We start from the raw sequence: 23446 nt of genomic DNA on the forward strand, positions 1-23446 counted from the left end.
TTGTGATGGGTGGACCAGGGCCCAGGGGGGTCTGCTCAAACTATTGCACTAACCAAGGACAATACAAGTAGTAAACATCAAACCCCTACTCTGATCTAGCCAATGGACAGGACATTCTCCACAGTTATGTGGAGAGTGGGGACTAACTCTGACATGAACTCTGGTGCTCCATATTTGACCACCTCCTCTTGGAGGGGAGGCCTGGTGGCACTCAAAGAAAGAATAAGCAGGCTACCAAGATGAGACTTGATAGCCTATGACCATAAAGTGGGGGAGGAGGACCTCCTCGGTCATAGACCTAAAGGAGGGGAGTAGGGTGAAAGTGGGAGGGAGGGAGGAATGAGAGGATACAAGTGATGGGATAACAATTGAGTTGTAATCTGAATAAATTAATTAAATAAAATTTTAAAAAATATATATTGCCTGAAAAAAATAAGTAAAAATAAAAAACAGAAATGAGGGGCTGGAGAGATGGCTCAGAGGTTAAGAGCACTGGCTTATTTTCCAAAGGTCCTGAGTTCAATTCCCAGCAACTACATTTTGGCTCACAACCAACCATAATGAGGTCTGGTACCCTCTTCTGGTGTGCAGGCACACATGCAGGCAAAACTCTCTATACATAATAAATAATCTTTTAAAAAACCGGAAATAAGAATATTTCTTATTCTGACTATTATTACCTGATTGTGATTTGCCTGTGCTTCTAGCAGGAGTGTGATTTTGCCAGCTGCAGATAGTTTCTGTGATTGTGTGATGTTTGGAATTCTGGGAACTTTTCAGAGGGTATATAAGTGCTAGGGCCGGCGGAGGTGTGGTGGGTTGCTGTTGGTTGTTGTTGTTTGCAATTTGTTGAGTTGATGTAAAGAAGAAACACGAAGAAATTAGATAACCTGATGGGAAAGATCAAAATTGCCTCAAGGAACTCAACGCCCCCAATCAACAGGAAGTATTATGTTGCCCGCATTCTGATCCCTGACTTTATTCAAGGTTCTCTTTCCTTTCCTCTCTGTCTTTTTTCTATCTTATCTAGTGTTAGGGGGTTAAAATGGTAGAAGAAAGAAGAACCCACAAAGTAACAGTAGTCAGTTACAAATGACCGAAGTCTATCTTTGTAACTTAGATCTCTTGAAATGCAGCCCTATATGCAGCTCTCTGGTAGTAGTGTAGACCATAACGCCTGCAGACCCATTCTTTGCTGGATCTCGGTTCCTAGCACAGTCGGCCTAGAACTAACCCTACAGATGAGGTTGCTCTTGAGCTTGATAAGGTAGTTTAGGAAGATCTTGACCTAGTGATTCTCCTGCCTTTGCTTCCCAAGTGCTGGTGGGATTATAGGCATGTGCCGCTGTGCCTGATTCACACCTGCATGTCTTAATGCATTGGAACCTAAGCATGTTCTAACTGACTTCTATCTATTTCCCTCTTTCTTTCTAATCTCCTATTACTCTTTTGATAAGTGGTATTAGTTTTGATTTCGTTGTCAAAAACATATGATTATGTCTTCTTAACATGGCCAGAAACTAATCTTAATTCTGCTAGTTCATCAGCCTATTTATTATGCTCTTTCCATAATTTCTTCTTCAGACTTTAGTTTTTCTCTGTTTACTGTTCCTTTCCCTCCTTATAAGGTATTGCCCAGTTCCCCACAGTGATCTACAGCACTATATGGCATGCATCCACTTGGTTCTCTGTGACTTCTCTTTGCTTACAAGATAGCGTGTTAATTTCTAAGTGTATAATTATAAGACAGCTGCTCACCTTCCATGCCTCATCTGCATCATGCCTTTGATGAGTCTGCCCTTTAAACCCTGGCAGAGCATAGGTTCTCCTTGTGGTTACTGTGCTTTTTATTTCCCCTTGAATGTTTTCTAGTTGTTAGCATCATGATAGTCTGTATGCCTTTGTAGCTTCATGCTGTTGTAAGAATCATGTCTTTCGGGGACTGGAGAGATGGCTCGCCAGTTAAAAGCACTGTCTGCTCTTCCAGAGGATGCAGGTATGACTCTCAACACCCGCATGATGGTTCATAACCATCCTTAACTGCAGTTCTAGGTAATCTGATACTCTCTTTTGACCTTCTAGGGTACCAAGCACACACGCTATACAGGCATATATGCAGGCAAAACACTCACACATAAAATAAATTAAATCTAATAAAAACTCATGGATTTTGTTTGTTTGCTTTTTGTTTTATCAAGGCAGGCTTTCTTTGTGTGGCCTTGGCTGTCCTGGACTTGCTGTGTAGAACAGGCTGGCCTCGAACTCAAAGCGATCCTCCTGCCTCTGCCTCCCTAGTGCTGGGATTAAAGGTGTGTACCACCATGGCCAGCGTCATGTATTTTTATGTTCTTATATGTAGTACTGAATATGTGGCCTGTCATGTTGATCTGTAATAATCAGGTAAAGGGTTGCTTTGTATATTGTTCACTCAGAAATTGTTGCCTTTTCTTTTGTGATTTAACTTTTTTTTTTTTTTTTTTTTTTTTTTTTTGCACTTTTTTGTTTTGTCTCATTTTTATACAGGCCCTCAGTCATCTTAGGGGTAACCAACCCCTTTTTTGCTAAAACACTACAGCACTGGCCACACATTATTCGAATAGGAGACCTTAAACCTGCAGGTAATGTGTCTGCTTGGTGTTCAAGTGTGTGATGGGACTGGGCACTTACTTGTAACTCTGCTGTGTTTGTCACTTACTGTTGGCGACTTTCTTGGGGGCAGCCTAGATAAGGAAGGGCCTTTGGAGAGTATAGCTTCTCGCTAAAATAGATCTATGCCCTACCCCAAAAGGATGCTAGAGAGCCAAGAACACTGACATTTGCATTTTATAAGCTATATAAAATTGAAATTCTAGTTTTGCTTATAGAAATCGTATAGAAAACTAAAATGATAGCCAGATGTCATAGTGCCCATGCATATCCCAGCATGCTAGAGACTGAGGCAGGAGGATTGCGAATTCAAAGCAGTGTGGACTACATAGTTCCAGGCCAGCATGAGCCACACACTACAGACCTGTCTCAAAATAAGGAAGAAAAAGAAAGGCTAGAATTATTGCAGACGTTGCATGAAATTCTCATAGGTTTACGACAAGGGCTGTGTAGCACTTGTCACCGTACTGGTTGAGGCAGTCCTCCCAGTTGTGCTTTCCTTGAGAAAAAGAGGGTAGTGCTTGGCTCGTTGCAGGATTTTAGTGTTTGTTACATTGACAAATGAATTCTTGGATAGGATGTTTACTTCAGATACCAATTTAATGAAGTCCCTAACACTGCCATGGTCTCCTGTCACTCGTTAGCTTTCTGAAGATACAAATGATAGTTAGAGAATAGCTCACTCCACTCCTCTACTCTTAAAAGACAAGAGAGGTCTGAATCTTTACACTCGTTGTCATGGCTGGTTTCTACTAATATAGACTGTTTGATTCATTGTAATACAATACATTGCTATTTACTTTTCTTTCCTATGAAAAAGGTTCCCTTAAGGATATAGGTAGAAAACTTTCGCCAGAAATCACTGGTAATGTAGTAGGAACTGACAAGTGTGTTTTAAAAATCCCTCAATGGGAGCTGGGCATGGTGGCACATGTTTTTAATCCCAGCACCCCAGCACTTGGGAGGCAGAGGCAGGAAGATAGCTATGAGTTCAAAGCTAGCCTGATATTCTTAGCAAGTTCTCATACATACATACGTACATACATGCATACATACATAATACATACATACATACATAGGAGGAGGAAAAATAAATTTTCATAGGGGCTGGAAAGATGGCTTAGTCCTTAAAAGCACTTGCTGCTCTAGCAGAGGAACTGAGTTTGGTTCTCAGACTCACACAGTGGCTCACGACCATTCGTAACTTTAATTTCAGGAATCCATAATATTCTTACACATATAAAAAATTTCAGCCGGGCAGTCGTGGCGCACACCTTTAATCCCAGCACCCGGGAGGCAAAAGCAGGTGGATCGCTGTGAGTTCGAGGCCAGGACAGCCATGGCTACACAGAGAAACCTTGTTTCAACAAACAAACAAACAAACAAACAAAATTCTCAGGTCAGGTGTGGCAAGTGTCTGTGATCCCAGCACTCTGGAGACAGAAGCTGATGGATCTCTGTAGTTTGAAGCCGTCATAGTTGACATAGTAAGTTCAGTGCCAGGCACTATATAGTGAGACTCATCTCAGAAAAAATAAAATCGTCAGGCAAGTTAAGTAGAATATTTAAAAATAGGACCTAGGGCTGGGTGCAGTGGTGCACACCTACAATCCCAGCATTTGGGGAGTCAGAGGCAGGCAGATCTCTGAGTTTGAGGCCAGCCTGGTCTACAAAGTAAGTCTAGGACACATAGAAACCCTGTATTGAAAAACCAAAAAGAAAAAAAAAAGTGATGGAGATTGATTTACATTCAGAATTTTAAACGCACCAAGATAGGAAAGATGTTTTCTTCAAGGCTGTCAAATACAAAAAGCCAAAGAACTAAGAATGTAACATTTATATAGTTCCTGATTGTGTCATGGATCTTCTTGCTATAGGTAGTTTATTGTATATATGTGTAATATAAATGTATATGTAAAAAAATGTTTAAAAAATAGGACCTAGGAGCAGGTAGGGAGAAGGGTTTGGATAGCTCCTGAACTTTTGAAAATGTAGATGAAGCCAGGTGGGCTGTGGTGGCACACACATTCAATCCCAGCACTCAAGAGGCAGAGGCGGGCCAGCCTGGTCTACACAGTGTGTGTGTGTGTGTGTGTGTGTGTGTGTGTGTGTGTGTGTGTGTGTGTGTGATGATGATGATCCAGGCATGGTGATACACACCTTTAATCCCAGCAGTTGAGAGATAAAGGCAGGCAGAGCTCTGAGTTAGAAGCCAGTGATGTTTACATAATAAGTTCCAAGACAGCTAGAGCTACACTAAGAAACCCTGTCTTGAAACAAAAGGAAGAAAGAAAGCAAACAGATGTAGAGGATATATTTTAGCACCTAAGTGCATTTTAATTTTAGCAGCTTGTCTTAGAGAAGAAATACTATGTTCTCTATTTCTTTATCAGTGTATTTGGACTATTTCATTGCTTAACTAATTTTTATTGTTATTACATACTTATGTATTTACTTATTGTGTGTGGGGGGGAGGGGCACTCTAGAGTGTGTGTAGATATGAGCCACAGCATACATATGGAGGATAGAGGACAACTCTAGAGAGTTGATTCTCTCTAACACATGGCTGTCAGGCCCACAGCAAGCACCTTTACCAAACCATTCCAGTGGCCATCCTGATATGTGTAAGTGACGTCTCATTGTGGTTTTCATTTTCCTTCCCTAGTGGTTAATAATGTTTTATGTCTTTGCATGAGTCTTTTATATGCCTTCTTTGCAAAAATGTTTATTCAAGTCTTTACATTTTTGATGGTCTCGGTTCTATATATGGCCTGGGTGCTGGTCTCTTATCAGACAGGCTTTGTACATTTCCCACTCTTCTGTGGCCTGTCTTTTTTTTTGTTGTTGTTTGTTTGTTTTGGTTTTTGTTTTTTGGTTTTTTGAGACAGGGTTTCTCTGTGTAGCCTTGGCTGTCCTGGACTCCCTTTGTAGACCAGGCTGACCTTGGATTCAGGTCGATCCACCTGCCTCAGCCTCCCGAGTGCTGGGATTAAAGACATGCGCCACCATGCCCGGCTTGTGGCCTGTCTTTTTACTCTCTGAATAGAGTCCTTTTATGCAGTAGAGTTTTTAGGTGTTTTTTTTTTTTTTTTTTAATATTACATGAGGTTTACTAATGAGCATGGGGGCTAAGTAAAGGAGGAGGGGTACCCTAGAGAGAGAAAGAGAGGACAGAGACAGAGGAAGAGAGCAAGTTATTAGTTTTGATAACATTTATTCTATATAATTTTTCCTTTATTTCTTGTGGGCTTAGAGCTATTTTCATGAGACCAGATTTACAAGCATGAATGTCTGGAGTGTGTCTTAGAGCATTGTTTGGCCAGTTGCATATGCTATACAAGTTATGCAACATAAAACCCCATTGCAGATTCTGACTTTGAAAACTTAAGACGGACAGAATCTGTAGAAGTATAGAAACAGCATGTCCTGTATGGCCCAGAGAGAAGGCGTAGCACGACAGAGTGTATCTCTTGGGCTCAGGAGTTTATGGTTGCCTAGAAATGTGCGTTTGGTTGTCACATGCAAGGTAATTAGTCCTGGTGCAGAGAAGTTGTTGCTTTTTCTGTGTTTACCTGCTTGGTAAAATACAAAATTTTGACTTTATAATTAATGGAGAAATAAAACCTAAGGCTAATTAATGTCACTTGAAGAAAAAACAAGTTGTTCTGGCTTGTATTGGCTCTAATTATAGACTGATCATTTTTAATGAGAAGTGGACTTGTTTATTTCCTGACAGGAAAGGTAAAATATCTGAGCTAAGTCAAGATTTATGCACAGAAGTGCACAGGTGCATTAAGATGACTTCCACAGTGAAGCCCCTTTAGCTTGTCTGCTGGTCACATCAGACACTGAATAACTGTGCAAAGTAAATATTTACAATCATAGAACTTGTTTCCTCACATTGGTGACTTTTCCCCAGAGCTGCCTGGCTTCCATTTTATGTTTTTAAAAGAATTGCTTGAGAATTTTGTGCGCACACAATGTGTTTTGATCAAGTCCACCTGTCATTTCTTCCACTGATGGCTACAGTTGGAGCTCAGTATGTCTTACACCTGATGACATTTTCTGAGTCAGAGTGAAGCCTGCTGCGCTGGTGTGTTTTTGTTATTTCACAATTAAAAAATACAATATTTTCATTATTACCAAGAACTTAGTGATAATAAGAAATATGTCTGGAGAGATGGCTCAGTGGTTAAGAGCACTGTCTGCTCTTCCAGAGGTCCTGAGTTCAATTCCCAGCAACCACATGGTGGCTCACAACCATCTATAATAAGATTTGGTGCCCTCATCTGATATGCAGGCACACATGCAGACAGAACATTGCATACTTAATAAAGAAATCTTTAAAAAAATTTTTTTTGAGAAAAAAGAAATATGAAACTTATTGCTAAATTACTTCTGACCCTGGCATTTAGTTTTTGCTGCACATTGTGCTTTGGCCGTAATCCGTGAGTCCTGTTACGTGTGAGTGTTAGCCGCGAGCATTATGACGTTAAAGATGGAGTTTTGTGCGTGCCAGGCAAACGTTCTGTCACCCAGACACAGCCTCAGCCCAGTTTATAGGAATTTTTATGCTTTCTTTGTCTTTCAGGTGAAATCCCTAAGCAAGTTAAAGTGAAAAAGTTGAAGAACCTAAAAACTCTGGATTCTAAACCTGGTATTGGCTTTTTTGTTTTGTTTTTCACGACAGGGTTTCTCTGCGTTAACAGCCCTGGCTATCCTGCACTCCTTTTGTAGACCAGGCTGGCCGCGAACTCACAGCAATCCACCTGCCTCTGCCTCCCAAATGCTGGGATTAAAGGCGTGCGCCACCACACTTGGCTCTGGTATTGACTTTTATTAATGACTTTTTAAAAAAGATTTTTTTTTGTTTATTTATTATTATGTATACAGTGCTCTGCCTGCATGTACACACGCACACCAGAAGAGGGCACTAAATCTCATTATAGATGGCTGTGAGCCACCATGTGGTTGCTGGGAATTGAACTCAGGGCTCCTGGAAGAGCAGCCAGTGATCTTAACCGCTAAGCCATCTCTCCAGCCCCCTAATAACTTTTCTTATTTTGTGTATACTTGTGAATGTCTGCATGCAAGTGCTGTAGTGCGTGGTGGAGGTCAGAGGGCAGTTTTCAGGAGTTATTTCTCTCCTTCCACCATAGACTCCAGGGATGGAGCTCAGGTAGGGAGGCTTAGCCCAGACTTTCATTCATTTTAAGTATATATTCATCTAGGTTGTTGTGTTTCCTATTTATCTTCTTTTCTTAGGAGTTTATACTTCTTACAAGCCATATCTAAACAGAGACGAGGAGATCATAAAACAACTCCAGAAGGTAAATGCCTGCTTATATTATTTATTTAAATCTCCTTGTTGAGGTATGTAATATTTAGTTAGGGAAACTGTGTGTGTGTATGTGTGTGTGTGTGTGTGTGTGTGTGTGTGTGTGTTTATAGGGGTATATAGTATTGTCAAATGGAACTTTTTTTTTCTGAGACAAAGTTTCTCTGTGTAGCCTTAGCTTTCCTGGACTTGTTCTGTAGACCAGGCTGGCCTCAAACTCACAGCGATCTACCTGCCTCTGCCTCCCGAGTGCTGGGATTAAAGGCGTGCGCCACCACTGCCTGGCCAGAATTTCCTTTTTAAAAACAGTACTGCTTATTGAACCAGGACTTGATGCTTGCTAGGCAAGTGCTTTACCATTGACACATATCCCTAGTCTAGAATCTTACTTTTTTTCCTTTTGGCCCTGGCTCGCCTAGAACTCACTGTGCAGACCAGGCTGGTCTTACACTTGTAATCCTCCTCCTTCTGCCTCCTAAGTACTGTATTACAGTCATCTGTCATCATGCCTTGGCTTGGATTTTCTTTGAAAAAAAAATCTTGTGTGTGTGTGTGTGTGTGTGTGTGTGTGTGTACATGTGTGTGTACACATGACAGTGTCAGGGAAACATTGTGGAAAAGAGTCTATTCTCTCTTCCACCTTTTATGTGGGTTCCAAGGAAAAATACCTTTGCTATCTTCCTAGTCCTGAGTCACTTTTGTTTTTTTGCCTTGTACACTTCAACCCTGAATCACTTTTAAACCCAAGCTTTAGGTCTTGGTGTTGTGGCTCGTTCCTGCAATACCAGAACTAGGAAACTGAAACAGAAGGATCTTAAGTTCTAGACCAACCTGGCTAAATAGTGAGCCCTTGTCTCAAAAAGAAATACACGGTCAGGTGAGATGGCTCAGCAGGTGAAAGCATTGGCTGACAAGCTGACAACTTGAATTCAACCTCTGGGACCCACATGATACAAAAAGAGAGGAATGCTAACTCTCACAAGTTCTGCTGTGGTACATGTGTGCCACTTCCCACATCCTCAGTCATGTACATTCACTGCTACACACAAAACAAATGCATAAACCTGATTTCAGTCCCAGGATCCACATGAGAAAGAACTGACTCCTGCAGTTTGTCCTCTGATCTGGACAAGCACTCCTTGGCACACGTGTGCACAAGCACACATGCACACAAATAAATGTAATAAAAATATTAATTAAAAAAACCAAAAAAACCTAGGGGCTGGAGAGATGGCACAGCGGTTAAGAGCATTGGCTGGGGCGGGGGGCACGATCTGCTCTTCCAGAGGTCCTGAGTTCAATTTCCAGCAACAACATGGTGGCTCACAACCATCTATAAGATGATCTGATGCCTTCTTCTGGCATGCAGGTGTACATGGAAATAGAGCACTCATATACGTAAAATAAGCAAATCTTTTAAAACATTTTTAATAAAAAGAAAGTAGAAGCTGCAGAGATGGCTCAGTTGGTAAGGTGCACACACATAATCAAGACGCCAGTGCAGTGGTGATCATAGACTTGAGTGTTGGTTCTGTGCTATAGAAGAATGCCAGTCAGTCTGAAAACCTAGACATTGTAGGGAAATGTCAGGAGCATCTAACAGTAAGAGAAAGGTTGGGAAGTTTTGCTTTTGTTTTGTTTTTAAGAACTGTCAGTAGTATTTTTTTTAATCTTTTATTTATTTATTTATTTTATTTTTTTTGGTTTTTCGAGACAGGGTTTCTCTGTGTAGCCTTGGCCATCCTGGACTCACTTTGTAGACCAGGCTGGCCTCGAACTCACAGCGATCCACCTGCCTCTGCCTCCCGAGTGCTGGGATTAAAGGCGTGTGCCACCACGCCCGGCTCTTAATCTTTTTTTAAAAGACATATTTATTTATTATGTATACAAAGTTTTGCCTGAATATACACCTGCAGGCCAGAAGAGGGCACCAGATTTTATTATAGATGGTTGTGAGTCACCATGTGGTTGCTGGGAATTGAACTCAGGACCTTTGAAAGAGCAGTCAGTGCTCTTAACCCTGAACCATCTCTCCAGCCTGAAATGTCAGTAGTATTAATACATCATATGCAAAATAAAGATTATTTTTACTGTGAACGAATGCTCTTAAGTATGGGATAAATGATGTTAGTAAGTCTATAGGATCTCAGGTTTTACTCTGAGAACTTTTTTTTTAAAAGAATTTATTTATTTTATGTATACAGTGCTCTGCCTGCATGTACACCTGCTGGCCAGAAAAGGGCATCAGATCTCAGTATAGATGGTTGTGCGCCACCATGTGGTTGCTGGGGAATTGAACTCAGGACTCTGAAAGAGCAGGCAGTACTCTTAACTACCAAGCCATCTCTCCAGCTCTGCTCTGAGAACTTTTAAAATAAATTCACATTTGAATGATAAAAGCAAAGTATAGTATCAATACAATACCATGATGCTTTGATATGTATTATGTAATGTTTAAGTCAGGTTAAACACCCATTTTTAAAAAGCATTTATCATTTCTTTGTGGTGAAAACATTTAAAATCCTTTCTTCTATGTTTTGTAGATATTTAGTACATAATTTTCTGTGGTCACCTTACAGTACAATAGTAACACACCGAAACTGTTTGCTCCTATCCACCTATAATTTAGTATACGTACAGTTCAGCCTTTCCCTCCCCACCCCAACTCTCCCCAGCCTCCAGCCAAAGCGTCTTTAAAAAAAAAAAAAAAAAGATGTGTTTGTTTATTATGTATACAGTGTTTTTCTTGCCTGTTCCCCTATATGCCAGAAGAGAGCACTAGATCTCATTTTAGATGCTTGTGAGCCATCATGTGGTTGCTGGGAATTGAACTCAGGACCTCTGGAAGAGCAAACAGTGCTCTTAACCTCTCAGCCATCTCCCCAGCCCCCTAAAGCTTCTTTTTACAGAGTTTTACAAAATGAATTTCAAATTATATTATTTCAACATAATGTTTTAGGGGTTTTGGTTGATTGGTTGGTACTAAATATAAATGTCTAGTTACAAAGCAGTTGGACTTAGTTGCTCACTGTCTTACATTCCCTGACACTAAAATATGGGTTTCATTTTCTTTTTTCAAGGGTGTACAGCAAAAACGTCCTTCTGAGGCCCAAAGTGTTATTCTCCGACGCTATTTTTTGGAACTGACACAAAGTTTCATCATACCACTAGTAAGTTATTAATGAAGAAGCTGTAGTATTTTGGACAAATCCTGTATTATTCAATTGTTTTATCACTATGACAAATTCTTGAGAAAACAGTTCAAAAGGAGGATTTATTTTTGCTCATAGTTTGAGACTTGAGTAAAAGGTCAGCCTGTCTCTACTGCTTTAGGCATGAGGCAGGTAGACTGTCACAGCAGTGTGAACTTTTAACAGAGGCTGCCCACTTCATGAGAAGGGCCATGGTGTACATCAGGGTTGTTCTGCCAATGACCTCTAGCCAGGCTTTATCTCATAAGTAACCCATTTCAAACAAACTTAGCAGTGGACAAACCCATGGATGAGGTTAGTACTTTTATGGTCCAATCACCTACTTGCATCACCAGCTAGGGAACCAAGCCTTCAACATATGAGTCCTTTGGTAGGATACTTTATATCCAACCACAGGAACTCCTTAACGTAGTGGCCGTAATTTTAATATCAGTGTTGCTCATTTTTTAGAAGCTGAAGTATTTCAGCTAAATCCATTTTTTTGTTTTTGTTTTTGTTTTTTGAGATAGGGTTTCTCTGTGTAGGCCTGGCTGTCCTGGAACTCTATATGCAGTTTAAGCTGACATGAACTCCCAGAGATCTACCTGCCTCCCGAGTGCTGGGGTTAAAGTTGTTTGCCACCACTGCCCAACTAACTGAATTGATTTCTAAATTACTGTATACACCTTAACTAGTGTATTAAAGTTATTTTTACTATATACTATGTCACTTACCCAAAGACAACTTACTATGAAATTGCTACAGTAGACTAACCAGTCCAACATGTATCTAATTTATCCTGTATAATAGATGTTTTTGGTAATTGTTCTTTTTTGGTTTTTTGTTTGGTTAATTTTTGAGACAGGGTCTCTATATGTAGCTCTGACTGTCCTAGAACTCATGGAGATTCGCCTGCCTCTGGTATGCGCCACCCTTCCTGGCTTTGGTGATTGTTCTGTGGATTTATAGCGCAGCAGTCATAGAAGAAATGACGACCAGTTGTGCAGACACCCAAGGGCCAGGCTAGGTTTGTGTTAGCTGTCACAAGTCCATATATAAATACCTACAATGTGTGCAAAGCTGGAACCAGTTCCTCACCACAAATTGCTGGAGGTCGGATGCAACAAAGAGAAAGAAACATCCAGAAATGTTGCAGCAGAATGCCCCTTTCACCATAGTACTGCTGTTTCTCATACTGAGAAGAGCTATGCACACTGAGTTTTTCAAGAGAAAGTCTTTGAGTGGGGTGCAGGGATGTTTTCTGGGTGACTCAACCAATCCCATATCTAAGTTATGTTTTCTTCATGATGCTTTCAACTACTTTCCTTCTCTTAAATACCATCTTCCTCAGACTAGGAACTCTTATTTTGTCCAGTGATGTGGGGATCTATTTCAAAAACTTTACTCGTGTCTTGTACCTGGGAACGAGAAAGCTGCTATAGTGAGAGCTTGTGGCACTGCTATATCCAGACTCATACTGGTACCTGGAAGTATTTGTCTACATCACTCTTACAAACAGGAACCTAGACTGGAACTTTGTTCCTGTTTCCCCTGTTGCTGAGGCAGACCAGCAGCCCTGTAGATTGCTCTTATAGCACACAAACTGCTCTGTGACAGGGACTCAGGGTCAGCTGCCTCTGTCTGTCAGGGGCAGGGCAGGGTAGTGCAGTGTGCTGTGCCTTGGCTCAAGTGGGTCAAATCAGGGAGCATATGAGTCCTGGTACATATTTCTCTTGAACTAGTCTGTTGTATGATTTTATATAATGTCTGCATTTTGTACCTTAAAAGGTTACTGAGGAGTTTCTTTCTCTCCTACTTTTTCTTTGGTTGTGGGTTTGTTTGTTTGTTTTACTTTGTTTGAGAGGGGGTCTCACTATATAGCCTTGGCTGGTCTGAAAAATCACTATGTAGATCAAGATGGCTTCCAACTCACAGAAATATACCTGCTTCTGCCTCTCAAGTCCTGGGAGTAATGAATTGTGCCACCAGCTGGACTTGGTGGCACACACTTTTAATCCCAGCATTGGGGAGGCAGAGGCAGATGGGTCTCTGGATTTGAGGACAGCCTGGTCTACAAAGTGAACTCAGGACATCCAGGGCTATACAAAGAAGTGCTGTTTTGAAAAGAAAAGAAAATGAAAGAAAAAAGAAAAAAAGACATGGGCCAACATACCTGACTGATAGTGTTTTTTGAACAGATTTTATACCACATCCAAGAAGCGATATAATTCTGATAAAGGGACCTATGTATGTCTTGCTCCTTAGCACTTGGTCAGTATGATGTAGGGTACTTTAACCATTTAATAAATAAACGACTAAGTAATATAGACATTCTAAGGAACTTAGTGGCATGACATATAAATATAGGCAGTATCACAATGTCTTGGTAGTCACTGCTTTTATGTAGTTATTAATAGAATCTATAAATACATTAAAACAACTTGAAGATCTTTGTTATTCATTTTAGAAAAAAATATTCTTTCTTGTTTTGGGGTGGAATTTTGACTCATTTAAACCTGTGTCATGTTGGAGTGGTACGGGAAGAATCAAGAGACCTTGGATTTGATGCCTAGAATCAAACAAATAAAACTGCATATTTTTGGTACTTAGCGTGGGCTAAGTTGGGCCTGGTGATTCACCTCTGTATTCCTAGCACTCAGGAGGCTGAAGCAGGATTGTGATAAGCTGAAAGCCTGCCAAGGCTGACGCTGTCTCAGAACAACAGCAGAACCAATCAAAGCAATCCCAACTGATGGAGCCATAATACAGTTCCTACACTGGAGGCTGAGGGATCATTGGGAAGAGAGAGTGGAGAGATTGGGAGATCCAGAGAAACAGGAAGTTTGCTATGAAATTGTATCTCTTAGAAATATCAGAAGCTACACCCACCAAGTCTCACCAGCATGGCTGACCTGAACAATGACAGCACCAATAGACATGCTCACATGGAAGGGAAAAGTTAATGAGGCTTCCACCCTAGAGAAAAAGCTGTAGGCAACTAAGAAACGCTGAAAATACAAGAAATAGTCTTCCCCAGGGAGGAGCACACTAATTGGCTATCGAATACCAAGTAGTCAGACCTGAAGACATACATACAAGTTCCATTATACAGGCAGAGTGGGTTGTATTCATGTATTTAGGAGAGAGAGAGAGAGAAAGAGAGAGAGAGTGTGTGTGTGTATGTGTGTTTAAATAGACACACACACATATGTAACAACAATTAAAGCTAAAGAGACCATAAATTTCTTCAATCCCTGAGACCCATGTAAAGGTAGGAGAGAACCAACTCCACAGCGTTGTCCTCTGACTTCCACATGTTTGCTTTGGTGCTTAAGCCCACTTATATCATGTACTCACACGCCAATTAAACAAATGAAAATATGTACTGAGTCTAGTGTCATATATCAGTTACTTGGGAATCTAAGGTGGAAGGATCGCTTGAGCCCGTGAGGTCAAAATCAGCTTGGGTAGTACAGCAAGCCACCAATCTCATAAAGAAACAAAGAAAACAAATTTAAAAAGCAGTCAGTGTTGAGTATCCAAGTTTTAGTTAAATTTTGTTGAAACATGACTTCCCAACTCAATTTAACTGGAGCAGTGTTTTGTAGGAAATGGTGAAATCATTGAAGGAGCATGATTGAAACACTCAGATTCAGGTTGTCTCAGCAGGTAAAGGCTCTTGCTGCAGAGCCTCATGATCTGAGTTCCATGCCTGGATCCCTGGGATCCACATGGTAGAAGGGAAGAGAGCTAGCTGACTTTCATACACATGCTGTGGTATGTGTGCACAGATGCACCTACATACACACAGTAAATAAATGAATGTAGTAACTTAAAAATGTTTTTAAAAACCACTTGGGCTTACGCTTTCTTTCTATATACTCAAGTAATCAGTTCTACAGTAGCTACCATTAAGCTATCCGTTAACTCACCTCTGACACTATCCACCTGGTATAGCTTCAGCCCCTCCGTGCTGACGGCTGCGTTCTTGGGTTTGCTGTACGCTGTGTTAGAAGCCAATCACAAGCTCCAGTCTGTGATTACTGATCCACTCTAAATCCCATGATCCCCTTCTTGGCAGTCCAGTAATTTACTCGAGTGACTCAAGGAAACATTTGATGTTAGTTGGTTTCTTACACAGAGCAAAGAGTACAAGCAGCTAAGTAGTATAAAGAGAGGCTAGAGGCGCTTGAGCGTGCCGCCCTCTGTGAGTGTGCAGAGGCGCTTGAGCGTGCCGCCCTCTGTGAGTGTGCAGAGGCGCTTGAGCGTGCCGCCCTCTGTGAGTGTGCAGAGGCGCTTGAGCGTGCCGCCCTCTGTGAGTGTGCAGAGGCGCTTGAGCGTGCCGCCCTCTGTGAGTGTGCAGAGGCGCTTGAGCGTGCCGCCCTCTGTGAGTGTGCAGAGGCGCTTGAGCGTGCCGCCCTCTGTGAGTGTGCAGAGGCGCTTGAGCGTGCCGCCCTCTGTGAGTGTGCAGAGGCGCTTGAGCGTGCCGCCCTCTGTGAGTGTGCAGAGGCGCTTGAGTGTGCCGCCCTCTGTGAGTGTGCGTTCAGCTACCTGAAAACCCTCTAGCCCTGTCCTTTGGATTGCAACAGAGTCGCCCTTGCAGAAGCATGATGGAAGCATAGGGATTTGTGTCCAGTGTTACTGGTACAAAGAGTGTATGTTCTGATCTGATGCTACCAGACTGGGTGGTGAAAGTCAGCAAGGCCTGACAGATTGCTTCCTTGCAGTTGTGATCCAGACCTTTTCCTGGTTAACATCTCCTAGACAGCAAGGCCATGAAAGACTTAAGAGATTTTTGTAACCTACTGTGGAGAGTGAAATTCTAGTTTCTATAAACTGCCTGTAGTAGGGAATTGTAAGCCAGAAACTGTGAAAAAAGGTATGTGTGTCATAGTATTGCTTGAAAACCCATGTTGTTAATATGGAAGATCCCTTAAGTAAGACTGAGTAAAAGTACTCCTAACATTCATTCATTCATTTATTTATTTTGGCTTTAGGAAAGATATGTGGCAAGCCTGATGCCTTTGCAGAAAAGCATCTCTCCATGGAAGGTGTGTGACACTCAAGCAGTTTCCTCTTTCGGTTGTCTAGCTATAATTACCTTCGTTGAATAGAGCAGTTCCTTATTTCTAAATATAGTATGCCTTGTTTTCTAGAGTCCACCCCAGTTAAGACAATTCCTTCCACAAGAATTTATGAAAACACTTGAGAAAACAGGACCACAGCTCACATCTGGAATAAAGGGCGATTGGATTGGACTTTACCGGTTAATCTCTTTATTTGCTTTCCATCTATCTATGGGTCTTAACTTGAAAAACGTACTAGCTGAAAAACCTAGATTATTCATATAGCATGATTTTCTGAACTATAAGAAAGGAAGGAAAGGCTGGCATGGTGGTGCATACCTATCAGCCAAACACTTGGGAGGTGGAGCCTGGAGAGTTAAATGTCACCCTCAGCTTCATAGCAAGTTTGAGGCCAGCTAGATGACTGGAGACCCTGTTTTTTTGTTGTTTTGTTCCAAGAGGGGGGTTTTGAAAGAAGAAATAAATCTTGACCAAACTTTGCTTTTTAAAAATTTATTTTGTAGGCAGTTTCTAAAGTCTCCAAATTTTGATGGCTGGTTCAAGACCCGACGGAAAGAAATGACCCAAAAATTGGAGGCACTTCATCTAGAAGCTCTTTGTGAAGAGGTTAGAAAATAGTATATTAGCATGATACAAGGGTTAAGATTATAAAAAATAATTCTTAGAGGTTAAAAATAATACTTAGAGTCCACTTTGTTACATTTTCTTATTTGTGTGTGTGTACATGTGTGTGCACATGCTGTAGTGTCAGTATGATCTCAAGGACAGCTTTCAGGAAGTAGTTCTTGCCTACCACACAGGTTCCAACTCTAAACTAGACCATCTGGCTTGACAGTAGTGCCTTTATTACTTAGTTATAAATAGTACTCACAGCTAAATTCTCGTGCCCTGGCAGGGCTTTCTTAACAACTGCTGAGGTAGGTGTGTTGTGATCTGTGTTATGCTGCACCTGTGGTTTAGCTCAGTGAGCTTGCCTTGGTTTCACCATTCCAAGTTGTGAAGCCATGGGGTGCTGTAATCTGCTTTTTGGTCTCCGTGAACTAATTGTGCACATCTCTTCCCAGTTCTGTGCTCAGTGACCTCAGTTAGTAGCATGAACTCACCTGCAGTGGGAGTATTGTACCACAGAAACTGGCAGATCCTAGAAAGCAGAGAGTACACCTGGGATCAGGACTCCCTCCCTGCAGTCTCCCTCCAGCTGTTTCCAGTGTGACTTAATCGTCATCTCCAGTTAGTGTTAACAGTTTTGTCATGTGGTTGGACTGCATTATTTAGTTGTAACTTATCACCAGCCTACTTCAAAGTAAACTTTCTTTTTTTTTTTTCGGTTTCTCCCTGGCTGGTCTCTTTTTAGACCAGGTTGGCCTCAAACTCACACAGAGATACACACCTGTCTCTGCCTCCTGGTGCCACACTGGCTTAGACAATGCAATCTTACTTTCTTTTGTCTTTAGCTTTAAATGTTGAGGTGGGCTGGTCACAGTGTTTGTTACCTTTTCTATCATAAACTCCTAGTGACTGTGGCTTTTAGAAAAATACTATGATAAGTGCAACCACAAGTAAGCCCTATGAAAATCTTATTTGAAGATACAAAATTTATACTGAGTACTACATTCATGTTTATTTATCTTGATTTGTTAGCTAAAAAATTTCCTATAAATTACTATTATAATAAATAAAGACTAGTATTGCATGGAGCTGCTGTTTTCTTTTTCCTTCTTGACAAAAGGGCCACCTCAGAAAGGAGTTTTCTTAGATTTTATTTACAGTTATTTTGGCTAATGTTAAAATTTATCTACTGAACAAATTTTAGATTTTCATGGAAATCACCTTGCACTGCACTGCTGCGTTGGACTTGATTGCCCTGTCTTCTTTTCCATCTTGTCCTTCCTTTACACTGACCTCAGTGGTGGAAATAGAGAGGCTCAAATATTTTTTGAGTATGTATCAATTTGGGGTCTCCTTGCTGTTTTAGGACCTTCTTCTCTGGACCCAGAGACACACAGAAGTAGAAACAGTGGACCTTGTACTGAAGCTGAAAAATAAGTTGGTATGTAACTGAAGAGATGAAGATAAGAAAGGGGACCTTTTTTGGGAAAATGGAAAATATTTTTCTCATCTGAGCTGACACTCTATTATGTGCCACAGAAGTAACTTTTTAAGTGAGAAGATTTGAGATTGACCAATTGATAGTAGATATCACTACAAATATTTGATAACTCAAACAAATCAAATGATTCCAAATTATTCAAAAGATATTTAAAGAGTTTTAAGATACTTTTATTTTAAATGTGTAAATGTGTGGCCTGCACTTAGCAAGCATACACATGTGTGCATGCCTACTAAGACCAGAAGATGGTGTCCCATCCATGGGAACTGTGAAGCCATGTGCATGCTGGGAACCGAACCAGGTCTTTTAAAAGTACTGCTGAGCTGTCTCTCCAGCCCCTCAAAAGACACTTAGAATGGAGTCTTGTGAACTCTACTGCACCACTGTCTCACCTGGAGTCTGTGTCACACAATAGCCGCAGGCATCCTCTATGAATTTATAGAATAACCTTTTATTGATGCCCCTTGGTGCCCCCTTCCCCACTTAACATTCTCTATAGTTTTAGTTTCTGTAAATTCTAAACTGAGACCTAAAATTCCAAGTGATCATGCTATGCAAAAGGGTTTATATAGTAAATACAATGCAATAATACAGATTGGCTTAAACTATTCCTTATGTAGTTGCAGGCTGACCGAGAGAATTTACCTGTGAAACCCAACACTGTGGAGAAGTTGCGGACACACATAGATGCAATTATCCTAGCATTGCCAGAGGACCTGCAAGGCATACTGCTCAAGACTAGCATGACGTGATACTTTCCAGGTTTTCCAGCCAAAAAGGACTGTGACCCATGAAGCATACTGACATTTCATCCAGACGCACAAAGGAGCCATCTTAGTGGCAGTAGCATGGAAAACAGCTGCCATCGCTAGATAGAGGTGGGAAGTTTGAACATACAGACATTTTCAGTGCATTCGGTGGTGGTTCCACAATGCTGAAATACTGGAAGTCATTTCCACATTTTTAATCACGTTCTAAAGTGCTCTTATGAGAGACCTGTGGGGCCATCAATATAAGTGACTCCAAACTGCAGTGCCGGCATTGCAGATATTTTTCTAAATTGGTGCTGCTTTGCCCAATCATGTTGAAACTCAGGGGAATATAAAAATAATGTTCACACTGGCTGTCTTCTTCAGAAGGAAAAACTGAACTTTCCAACTATAGTTAGCTATAACTGAGGCGTATGTAGTGCCTTCCATTGTCCTATATGTTTCACAGGGTCCAGCTGCTAATTGTAAAGCTTTTCTTTTTTTAATTGTGATACATAACTTTAAAGGCATTATGTCAAAGTAATCATTTGCTCAAAAGTGTTTCTTATGGCCCCTCATGTTTATTGACTGGTATCTTAAATTATCATGTAGGTTTTCATTTTACCACTTCCTTTACCATTTTTAATATTAAGTCTTATGAGTTCTCCAAAGGATGGAGGCATATGTAGTTCTAGTTTTTCTCTTCCCTTTTACTAACTGGGCCTGTATAAATTAATTAGCTTAAATGTCTTTTGAAGACATTCTCACTATGAACCTCATAGTCAGCTGTTTTTTAGAATAATTATTCTTATGTCATTCATAAAGCATTCATGTAATAATTATTTGAGGACTTTAATTTTCTTTTGGGTTTTTGTTTGTTTTTTCAAGACAAGGTTTTCTCTGTGTAGCCTTGGTTGTCCTGGACTAGCTTTGTAGACCAGGCTGGCCTCAGACTCACAGAGATCTACCTGCCTCTGACTCCCTGACTGCTGGGATTATAGGCATGTGCCATTGTACCCGGCTTTTAAGATTAATTTTCAGCATTATTTGTTGGGTGATACTTTTCCCCCTAAATTAATGATTTTCAGAATACTTTTTCTGTTATTGTTTGACATGGGAACTTTTTTCTAAATCAACATTATCGTTTTGTTTGTTTCCATTTTGTTTGTACTACCTTGCCAAAATTAGAATGGTATTGCTTGATGTAGTAATATTGTTTGGTTTGTGTTTAAATGGGAGTGTTTGCAGAAGCCACTGTTCAGATAGGCACACACGAAGCAGCACATATGTAAATAGCTGTGTCTTAAGTATCCTCCCCTCCAAACAGCCAAAACTAGGTGTATGTGTTTGTCACACAATGGCTTAAGAAGCCATCTCTTGTTCTCTGTTGATGTTGTTTTTAAGGGCATTTTTGATTCAAGAAAAGTTCTCTGTGCTTGTGACCGTGGTCTCATATCCAAGTGTGCCCTTCGTCATGGATACAGTTTCTTGAAGCATACCACTGTCAAAGAGAGAATATAGCATTTGGATGAAATCATTTGTCTGGATCAAATGGGTTATTTTGTGAAATAATGCTCCCCTTTCAGAAAAGGGGCAACTACTTTTATATGCTAAAGTACTTCATAACTTTCTGGGAAACTTTATTTAGGTAGAAATTGTCATCTTATTATTTTTCAAAAAATGTATTTTAATAATTTCACAATTTATATACAGTTTGTGACATTAATATGAAAGTCATTAGTGTTATATCAAGGATCTTTTGAAATATACTTCTACAGGATATCTCACTTGAAGTTTATTTTGCACACATAAAGAATAACATGAAATGTCAATTAGCATGATAATGCTGTCTTTACATTTAGCACATATAGTAGAAAATCAACCTCTATTGAAGACTGAATCATATTCACCTACTTTATCTCTTAATTTCAAATTATGTACCTGCAAGAATAGTTTGAGGTTGCACTGTAAACCCAAGAAAGACTGAATGGTAAGTTAAAATTTTATGTGGTTTTCAGAATTGTCTCTCTCTCTCTCTCTTTTTTTTTTTTTTTTTTTTTTTAAAAGAGTTTAGTATTCAAACCCTGCCATTTACCGTGTTATCTCCACCAGCATGGGAAGGAATCAGTGTTTGAGGGTGTTATGTAATGCCCAGTGCCTTCTATTTACAGTGCGAAAGAGGTTTTGTGGAGGCATTTATGGTCATTACCAAAAGCTGAATAAAAGGCCTTGGATTTTAAAACACTTGGATAGCTTATGTTATGTCTCTTCTCTTCTGTGTGTTTGTCTGTTTTACAGACAGGATTTCAGGAACCCCAGACTGTCTTCAAACTCCCTGTGTAGCCAAGGCTGACCTTGATCTTCTATCTTCCACCTCCTCAGTGTGGGAATTACAGACCTGTTCCATTACACCTAGTCCATGCAGAGCTGAGGATTAAACCCAGGTTCATGCATTCTAGGCAACACTCTGCCAACTGAGCTACATGCCCAGCCCTAACTTGGATTTCTTATATTTGGAATACTTGGAAAAATATACATAATGGAACTTGTACATTATTAAAATAGTTTAATTCCAGATAGTTTTTTTCAGGCAAAATTAAAGTCAGAACCTTTTCCTGTTTATTTTACTATAAACAGGTGAAAATAAAAGATTAATATCTTAGCCAGGCGGTGGTGGCGCACACCTTTTTTTTAAAATATTTTTTTACTTTTTCCATATACATTTATATTATTACACATATATACAATAAACTACCTATAACAATAAGAACCATGATGCAATCAGGAATTATATAAATGTTATATTCTTAGTGTTTTGGCTATTTGTATTTGATAGCTTTGAAGAAAACATCTTTCCTATCTTGGTGCATCTAAAATTCTGAATGTAAATCAATATCTATCATATCTCATCATTATTAACTTAAAACATCTACGTAGACCTAAAAACATCTTTAACCCCTAACAACTAAACTTATCTGTTCTTCAACTCTATCAGAGACTTGAAGAAGGAATAAACTTGATTACCTGAGTATGTCATGGTGGCATACACCTTTAACCCCAGCACTCAGAAGGCAGAGGCAGGTGGATCTCTGCAGAAGGCAGAGGCAGGTGGATCTCTGTGAGTTAGCAGCCAGGCTGGTCTACAGAGTGAGTTCCAGAACATCCAGGGATACACAGAGAAACCCTATCTTGAAAAACAAAGAAACAAGCAAGCAAGTACCCTTAGAGGCTGGGGAGATAGCTCACTGGTAAAGTGCTTGCCCTGTAAGCATGAGGACCTGAGTTCACCTGAGTTCAGACCTGGAACACACATGAAAAGCCAGGTGCCCTGCATATGCTGTATCCCCTGAGCTGGGGAGATAATGGATCCTTGTGTCCCACTGACCAGACTCACAGTGCCCGTGAGAGACTGTCCTGAGGAACGGCACTCAAGGTTGATGTTTGCCTTACACATGCACATACTGAGGGCTGGACATGGTGACACTTGTCTTTAATCCGTAGCACTTGGGAGGGAGAGGCAGAAGGATCCCTGTGAGCCACCATGCCCACTCAATTATAAAGTTCTTTTATATTTTACCGTGTGTGTGTGTGTGTGTGTGTGTGTGTGTGTGTGTGTGTGTGTGTGAGAGAATGGATGCTACATCTGCCAGGGTAGCTGCCTAGTGAGTTTCCAGGGATTCTTCTGTGGGTTCGGGGGACTGAAGCTTATTTGATCATGTTTGTGTGGCAAGCTACTGAGCCGTGTCTCCAGCCCTGCTTCCTGTGTTTTTTTGTTTGTTTCTTTTTTAAAGATCTCTTATACAGGGTTCTGCCTGCATTTACACCTGCATGTACATCTACACATACCAGAAGAGTGCACCAGATCTCGTTATAGATGGTTGGGAGCCACCATGTGGTTTCCGGGAATTGAACTCAGGACCTTTTGAAGAGCAGCAGTGCTCTTAACCTCTGAGCCATCTCTCCAGCCCCTGCCTGCTGCATCTTAAAACCACTGTTTCATATGTTGCTGGTTTGGGTTTTATGTTGTTCCAGGTGGTAAGTCTGATCCTTGCTCCTTGATCTTTGCTAGTAGGAAGAACTAGCAATCCAGTTTTAACAGGCTTCTAGGCTTGAGAAGTTTAAAAATGTAAGAATACAGATGTATGAACCTAACACGTGATTAAAGAAAAATACAGGCTCTTGAGATACACACACACACACACACACACACACACACAGACACACACTCTGGTCTGAAGCTTGTAACTGTAAACTTGTGCCCCTCCTCCCTCAGCCTCCTGCAGGTCAGGGTTACACGCCTGCAACCATCACATCCGATTAACATG

General features: G+C 40.6%; 1 protein-coding gene across 1 annotated transcript in view; it reads left to right on the forward strand.

Moving 5' to 3' along the window:
• The window catches only part of Dennd6a (DENN domain containing 6A), a 54362-nt gene extending 34610 nt beyond the window's left edge, over positions 1 to 19752 (forward strand). The window contains exons 12-20 of the mRNA XM_051140550.1: positions 2524 to 2618; positions 7238 to 7303; positions 7912 to 7976; positions 11065 to 11154; positions 16173 to 16226; positions 16332 to 16441; positions 16766 to 16868; positions 18238 to 18312; positions 18993 to 19752. Of these exons, the coding sequence (XP_050996507.1) occupies positions 2524 to 2618; positions 7238 to 7303; positions 7912 to 7976; positions 11065 to 11154; positions 16173 to 16226; positions 16332 to 16441; positions 16766 to 16868; positions 18238 to 18312; positions 18993 to 19124 (790 nt within the window). The 3' untranslated portion in view covers positions 19125 to 19752. The remainder of the gene's footprint in view (positions 1 to 2523; positions 2619 to 7237; positions 7304 to 7911; positions 7977 to 11064; positions 11155 to 16172; positions 16227 to 16331; positions 16442 to 16765; positions 16869 to 18237; positions 18313 to 18992) is intronic.
• The last annotated feature ends 3694 nt before the right edge of the window (positions 19753 to 23446 follow it).

Source organism: Acomys russatus, chromosome 3 (genome assembly GCF_903995435.1).
Source record: "Acomys russatus chromosome 3, mAcoRus1.1, whole genome shotgun sequence".
In the NCBI taxonomy this organism is placed as follows: domain Eukaryota; kingdom Metazoa; phylum Chordata; class Mammalia; order Rodentia; family Muridae; genus Acomys; species Acomys russatus.